The sequence below is a fragment of the Nematolebias whitei genome, chromosome 11, assembly GCF_014905685.2.
Source record: "Nematolebias whitei isolate Nwh7 chromosome 11, NemWhi1, whole genome shotgun sequence".
In the NCBI taxonomy this organism is placed as follows: Eukaryota; Metazoa; Chordata; class Actinopteri; order Cyprinodontiformes; family Rivulidae; genus Nematolebias; species Nematolebias whitei.
Window position 1 is genome coordinate 21,774,013 of NC_056508.1, and position 8,163 is coordinate 21,782,175.

The window sequence follows — 8,163 nt, forward strand, 5'->3', positions numbered from 1 at the left end:
ACGGTGGCCCAGAAAAGACAAACCAGACATTCACACCAGAGAAAGACACCTCAAGCTGTCTCCCTTTCTTCAAAGAAATGTTTAAGGAAAATAAACCAAAGTTCAGGTAGAAAATCCATCATTGTTCAGTCAGGTCATCTGAACTTTTTTTTGTTGCGATGTTTCGTCTGAGGAGCCGCAACAAACTGAGTCCCACAAGCAGCACAGTCACATAGTGGACCAATCAGTCTGATGGTGATAAGATGGTTTCTGGAGTCTGCCCTCTCCCCCGTCGACTCATCTGAGGCAGCCATAGCCAAAGTGGTTCAAAACATCAAAGTTCATGTTCAATAATCAAGGTAAAAAATCCACCAAAGTTCAGTCAGGTCATCTGTTGATGTTTTGAACTACTTTAGCTATGGCTGCCTCAGAGAAGTCGACGGGGGAGAGGGTGGGCCCCAGAAACCATCTTATCACCATCAAACTGGTTTGTCCACTATGTGGGTTTGCTGCTTGCAGGACTCATTTTGTTGTGGCTCCAGATAAAGTCCTTTGGATGAAGGACGAAACGTCTCAACAAAAAAAGAAAAAAGAAACCGTTCAGAAGACATGACTGAACTTTGTTGGGCTAGGGAAAAAATAATTTCTCTCACCAACATGTAAAGTATTTTAAACTTCACTGCCAGATGTGACAGAATTGAGAAATACACAGAAAAAAGGTTAGTTTGCTGAATAAACTGTAGACTTGAAATCAATATTAGAGGTCGGCTTTCTATCAGAAAACTTCAGTAAGTCCGTTTTTGTTTTTTAAACTGACCTCTAATGTTGCCTGTGCCAAAGTAAGAGCATGTAGATGGTTCTCAAGTCCTCACATGAATAAAATTCTCAAAGACGAGGTTGTCCAGACTGCAAGAAGACTGAATCCTGCCCAACCCTCATGACTCTCCTGCAGGCTGGAGAAGCGTATCCTTTAAATGGGCCCGTGCTGGTGGCCCACATCCACGCAAGAGGCAGCTGAAGTTGGAAATGTTGATGGGAGTATTTCCAGACAGAGCAAACATCAGGTCAAACTGCTGCCATGCATAAACACCCCCCCCCTCCCCCCCCCCCCTGCACTGCGGCTGGCCCGAGACTCAACATCTTCCAGTCTGCAGGGAACCACAGCTATAGCAACACACCATCTGGTAACTTTATGACTGACGAGTATTAAACCCACATTCTTCCAGAAGTGATGACTAAACGATCTATTTATACATAATGTGTAGAGAGGAGAGCATAAACAACGCGTGCCGATGCAAAACACTGCAACAATAAATAACTCTGAGCGAGCTGCACGCTGAATTGAATGTTGGAAGCTCGACAGTCAACGCACCACCAACAAATGATTCCGTCTGCGGCTATATCACGTAGTATATCAAACTTTGCCAACCTGTATGCGAACTGAGCCCAGAGCAGCCGTGGTATCGATCTGCTGCTCTCTCAGCTCGCTGCGGTTGTTCTGATTGTAAAGAAACTCCAAGCAGCAATACGATCTCATCACCAGAGAGACAAAAAGCCCCAGTTCTGTCTGAGTTCAGGCTCTGGCACAACATGGTCAGACATATTAAATACAAGGTGCAAGGTATCTCTCAAGGGTGATAGTACGGCTCTCGCAGAGGTGCATCAAAGGAAAAGTAATGGCACATAAGCAGACGGCTGAAACTGAGCTGAGAGGCTTGAAGACTGTAGTGAAGTTTGTTAACGGTCAGTTGAAAGAAAACTGTGAAGAACATGAAGAGGAAACTTTCCCACAACTAATGCTGGCATGACTCTGCATCCATCTAATTAAAAGTTGAGAAAAGTTGTTTTAAAGTCCTGAAAACTTAGTAAAAAGCAAGCTCCGGCTCTGAGACATTTCCGAGGAACCCTGGCTTGAACATTAATATGTTATTTTGTGTGAAAAGCTCTGCAGAGAGTGGTGAAGGCTGCACAGAAGTCTGTTGGAGTCAGCCTCCCCACCATCACAGACATCTACACCTCCAGATGCAGGAAGAGGGCCTCCTGCATCATGAAGGACCCCACTCACCCAGCACACACACTTTTTGCCCCGATCCCCTCAGGATGGAGGTTGAGGAGAATTAAGTGTAGAACCAATAGACTGAGGAACAGCTTCTACCCTGAGGTTGTTAAGACTCATGAATCTCTAAACTGTGACAAAAATCGCATCATGTTGCTGCTGATTTGTTTCATGTTGCTGCTGATCTGTTTCATGTTGCTGCTGATCTGTTTCATGTTGCTGTGTTCATCTGCTCACACAGACTCATGTTCATGCTGCTGTTCGACGTAATGTTTTTATTGTTTTCATGCCATTAGTGCTTAGTATATTTTTAGTTAACGTTTCTCTTAGTTCATATCTTAGATCCTATTACTGTTTTTCTTTTACATTTTAATACATTTGTTGGATGTAACTGGGACCCTGTGTTACACAATTTCGTTCCACCACAAATAAAGAACCTTGAATCCTTCTTTTGACACTCTGAGCCGTACGTCTTTGCAAAGGCTCACGTCTGTGCTTCTGTGAGCAAAGAAGGGAAAAGCCGAACAGAAACAAATCTGCAGCTTCTGCATTCTCTAAGTCTCAGTTTTCAAATCCGCATCTTACGTCTTATTCTTTTGGCTTCTCCTTCGTTTCATCACCATCGTCTTGTCTTCTCTAATCTCCTGTCCCAGTGTGGCTTTATTTAGCTCTTTAACTGCGTTCAGACAAAGCATTCAAATGCTGAATGTATGAGGAATACTTTTAGTTAGGAGTGGCCATCGAGGTAACAAACACAAGCCAAAACAAACATTATAACAGCCAATAAACAGGAAAGAAGTTTGTTGTTACAACTAAAGCACCAAAACTACATTTCATATAAGCTGGATTAATTTGAACGTAGTTACTGTTTACATGCACAAACATTTCTTTACCCCCACCCTCCACCCTTCGAGACAACAGGTGGTTTTGAGTTGACAGAAGAATAAACCAGTCTGTAAGGAATCAGTCAGCAGAGCGTTGTGCAGCTGATATTCAAGTTTACTTTCAATCCAAGAAAATGATCTGGACTTTGTTCTTCAGTGCAAAGAACAAATGTTAAATGACCCTATGCCAACAAAAACAGCTGTCGAAATGAGACGTTTCACATGTGTTTGGGTACAAACTGTAACCATGGTTACAGTGCAAAACACTTTTCAAGGCTAAAATCATGGTTTTTCCATCTAAAAAGATGTAAGAGTGACTGCTTACCTCGTCCCACTCTGAGGTGAAAGACGGAGATTTTTCTAGCCTCTTCTTGCCCGTGCAACAGTTGGACACGGACTCACTGCGGTTCCCCAGTCCGCCTTCCTCCTCACCGGGAGGAGACACGAGCAAGTCAGAGTCAGACTTGGAAAGGCTGCGCGCCAGTTTCAGGTCTCCAGGAGGGCGCATCCTAACCCCGGCTCCTGCCACCGAGTCCCTGGGCTCCTTGTTCACCGTGGCGTAAATAGCTTTTGGGTCGCAGTCTGTCAGGATGGCGGCCATGCTGGGTCGGTTAAGAGAAGGCGACTTGGCTCGTACTTCCACTTTTGCTTTGGTGGATTTCCTTACTTCTTGCTGGCCTTGGATGGGCGGTGGAGCACCGGGGAGCTTGAAGGCGTCTTCCCGGCTGTCGATGACGGGAGAGGATCCGTGCAGGAGGCCGGTGAACTGCTCCGGGACACCTGCTCCTTGGTCCTGGCTGAGCTGGGAGTTATCTAGGGGAGGACAAAGGAAACGGAAAATGAATGGACAAATGCAGCGGAGAAAGACTGCAGCTTGAGAAGGCTGGAGAGCGGACTTCCATCTGAAGGGCAGATCCTTACACCAGGGCTAATATACAACCACCCACACACCCTGAAACAGAACTGCAATTGTTCCTTACGGAGAGTGGCAGAGAGAAGAAGAGGGAGAGAGCGGAGCGAGAACGGGGCGTTTGTTGGAAGGAGAAATTAGTAAATTCCAAACCCAGCTTGCAGCCGTCTGACAACGATCTGTGCGTGCTTTTCTAACAGGGAGTCAGCACCAACTGACAGGCCTGCTCTGCTCTTAGATCACTTTCCCCAAAATGACACAATAAGAATTCCCCAAAGTTAAAAAAATGACACACAGATTGAATAAACACTTTTAAACCTTTGGAATCCACTTACTAAACTTTAAAACATCTCTGTAGGGAGGGAAACTTACATTAGCAGCCTTCTCCAACAGAAACAAGTCCTTAATAAGGCAAGTGCAATAAAAAACAAACTTCCCTCCTCCCGCTCTCAAAGGAATTACAGCCACTTAAGCTCCTTTTCCGCAGTCAAATCAGCCGCAGCTCGGCTGTGCCGGCGTCCATTTGAAAATTTACTTCAGAATACAAAAAAAAAAAAAAAACATTCAATACATCAGCCTGAACCTTATCTGTGGCTGTCTCCTTTGTCCTGCCGCATCACGACCAGCAGCCTTCTGTGTCTTCTTGCTTCTAATTCTAGACCCGACGGGTGGCTCAGGAATGGAAATTTGAATCACCCAATCCTCCAGCAGAGCCATACTCTTGATAATTAGTTCTCCAACACATGGAGGAGTGTGTGTGTTTGTGTGACCAGTAGGAGGACAGGGTGTTTGGTGACAGGGTATCTGGGGCAGCAGCGCCACAGGAAAGTAATGACCTGCTGAAACACTTTGTCCTTCACAAGTCCGAGCAGCATGTGCAGCTGTCCCCTTCACCTCGCTGCTCTACAAGTGAAAAAATCATAAATAAATAAAACATTTCCAAACTACCTTCCCTTCCATTTCAAGGACCATTTGCAGCGAGGGAGTAAACCAAAACCCACCCTGACCACTGTGTGCGCGTGTGGAGGGGTTTGTGTGTGTTATTAGGCGTGAGTGACTGTACTGTACACATGTCGAGATCACAGCCAAACACCCACGCTCCTCTAGGCAGCTGGGGAGAGGGAACGCCCTATGAGCACATCAGCTCAGCTCCAACAGTCCCACATGGTGTTAACTCCAACAAACCGCCCCAGCTCCATCCAGCTTCCTGTAGAAAACATGCAATCAGACGTCAAGCCTTTAAAATGAGTGGGATCACCAGAGAGGTGGTGGTGGAGGGAGGGGGGGGGTTGTTTTATTTGGCAGCTAGTATCAGACCAATGATGTCATGTTCTTGCTTTGAGGAGGCAGTGCTGGCCGTCACTCCACCCCCCCCCCCCCCCCCACACACACACATCTGAATCGCTCAAAGTTCATTTCTGTTCCATCTGTAGAAAAATAAGCTCCGTTTTTAACTTTAGAACCAGAAAACGTTCTGTTCTGTCAGTCTGGAGGTGCAGAGGTGTTATTAATGTGACTGTTTCCAGTAAAGGAAGTAAACAAGTATCATTACTGACACCAGAGAACATTGAGCCTAGAGAGTCAGCAGGTAGAAGAAGAAACAGAACAGAGGATAAGGTCAGATTTACTGCTTAACTTGAACAAAAACATCTGGATGAAGAAACCACTACATTCCTTTATCCAGACGTTTTTGTGCACACAAAACATCTGGATAAAGGAATGCAACGGTTTCAGTCTTGGTGCACTGCAGTTAATGAAAGCAACACAAACCTACAGAGCAGGGAGAAAAGAAACGACACGAGCTGTGTTAAGTGCACAGCTGACGACACTAACGAGCAGCTCCTTCTGCGCTCGGACCTGCGTCCTATGGATGCCCGTGGTTTTGGGTTATTACCTGCGCTGAGCAAGCATGAGATCTCTCCTCTGGGAGTTCTATAAAACACCGCACAGCAGCGGGAATCTGTTGGGATGCACAGCACTCCTGCTGAGGACAGCAATGTGTTTCTGACAGATAATAAACACGGCGACATCACTGACCCTGCAAACATCCTCCACTGAGGTCTGGTTCCTGGCTGTCCTCACAGGGAGTAAAAAAAATAAAGTATAAAATCATACGGATCACCTTAGTCACAGCGACATGACCACACGAGCTTGACTTGATGCCCAGGTGGGCTTGTCTTTAGAAAAAGGAACTAGATGGAAGAGGCATTTGTTTTAGATAATTGTTTTGAAGGCTGCTGACAATGTCAAGAGACTAGACAAAATAAGCCATCACCTTAACATGACCAACTTTCATTTTTTGAAAGATTTTGTTTTAATACAGTAGTCCCTCGCTACTTCACGGTTCAACTTTTGCAGACTTGCTCTTTCACAGTTTTTCAAAGTACAGTACTATAAGATTGTACACGACAAAAAAAAAAAAAAGAAAGAATGTGCCACCATTTTGTAGTTTCCTCTCAATAAGCCTACACTCTATTGCCAGTCTAAAGGACTACATTGCCCAGAAGGCAAAGATGATTTCTGCTGAAATGGAGGGAAAATTTTGATCCGATCCGAAAAAGTTATTTTCTTATACGTAGTGACTTCCACGCTCAGTAGATACAGCGAGACGATCAGAACCGGACCAGAACTGGACCAAGGCTGGGGTAGGTATCTGCCGAACCGGAACTGAGCTGGACCAGAACCGAGCTGTGTGTTCTGTAGAGCTGGTGAGTAAAAAGGCATTACTACTCACTCAACTTAAAATTTTAACTTGAGTGAATAAACCTTTTCAAATTATCTTGATTAATAAACTCTTGCTAAATAAACTTTTTCTTTAATTTAGTTGATTTAAATGTATTAGTTGACTGAACTGTTTTGGTTTGTTGTTTCAACTTGGACATCTGTCATTTCTACTTTGCGGTTTTTCACTTATTACGGGGGCGTCTGGAACGTAACCCCCGCGATAAACGAGGGACTACTGGAAATCTATTTATTTTAAGAAGATGTCTGTATATGTGGCAGTAAAACTCCAGCAGCCCTATCCTCTGTGCTCCACGCTTCACTGGATGACGTGGCATCTCCAGCTTTAACACGAGACGTGAAGCTACGACAGCAGAGTCACAATCGGATCAAGAATTCGGTTTCACGTTGGCATCAAAATGAGAGTCCTGCCCACTTGCCAGAGAATGTCACTCAGCTCACTCCCAACGAGTCAGATCCTCAGCTCTGCTCCAGAGAATGCCAATTGTGCATTTCCTGGCAGGCCTAATCCAACGAGCCCTTCAGATGCATCAGACTCAAATGTGTCTCTCCAGTTTCATAGACATGCCTGGATGGTGACTTTCCAGGCCGCTGTAGCTTTCCTGATGTTGGCAGTGACCTGTCTGAGATGGTGCGCCTTATTTGGTGACTAGAATCTGAGGACTCACCTCCTGGTGCTTGGGGGCCCATCCCTGCAGGGGGGTGCAGACTGTCTTTCGTCTTGCTTGGGGGTCTGAGGTCGTTTGGGAGTGCAGAGGGTTTGCGCTGAATGGAAAACAGGAAAAATAATCAAAGTTTACTCAAAGCTGTTAACTTCCAAAATAATACCTGTGTTAGCAGACATTTTGCTGTAGTTTGGTTCTCCTTGCAAATAAATCACGACCATTTCGCCCAACAGTGAATGTTTGAATGTTCAGGAATCATGGTGACGTTTTTTTCTATGTTCGGGTACCGCAGAACTCACATACAGTAGTCCCTCGCTCCTTTGTAGTTTGACTTCTGTTGACTCGCTCTATCGCGATTTGTGAACGTACAGTCCATAATATTGTACAATTTTTTTTTATTATACAGGACACACGATTGTCAACTTTAATATTACTCACGCGATTGGGACAGTACTGGAAACTGTACAGTAAAACGTGAATGAAAAAAGAAAATACTTTGGACAGGCACCACCATTTTGTAGTTTTCTCTCAATAAGCCTCCACAGTAGTCTCGCTCATAACGACTACATTTCCCAGAAGCCAACAGAGTCCTGTCCAGAAGCCAAGTTTCCTTCTGCTGAACTACTAGAGGGAAAGTTTTGATAAGATCAGAAAAAGTTTGACGCTTATTACAGTGACTTTGGCGCCCAGCGGATGCAGAGAGCTGCACAGAACCCACCAAACCGGACCAGAACTGGAGCAGAACTGGAGTAGAACCAGACCTCCAAACCCATCAGTGAATCTTGAGCTGGTAGCCAGCCCACGAGGACGCGCTGCTGAAGATTCAGGGCTGTTTCCTTAGCCCATCTGAACTTTTTTCATCCAGACTCTTTTGACTCAATCGAACACCTACGGTCCTGCGCCGGCTCAACCAAAGACCTAACACCC

The 8,163-nt window shown here is 45.2% G+C and overlaps 1 protein-coding gene across 1 annotated transcript in view; it reads right to left on the bottom strand.

Annotated features, from left to right (window-relative positions):
* The window catches only part of LOC119417533 (ankyrin repeat and SAM domain-containing protein 1A), a 102,573-nt gene that overhangs the window by 43,439 nt on the left and 50,971 nt on the right, over nucleotides 1-8,163 (bottom strand). Inside the window, exons 13-14 of the mRNA XM_037684757.1 lie at nucleotides 7,240-7,336; nucleotides 3,245-3,732 (exon numbers count right to left, since the gene is read on the bottom strand). Coding sequence (XP_037540685.1) covers nucleotides 3,245-3,732; nucleotides 7,240-7,336 — 585 coding nt within the window. The remainder of the gene's footprint in view (nucleotides 1-3,244; nucleotides 3,733-7,239; nucleotides 7,337-8,163) is intronic.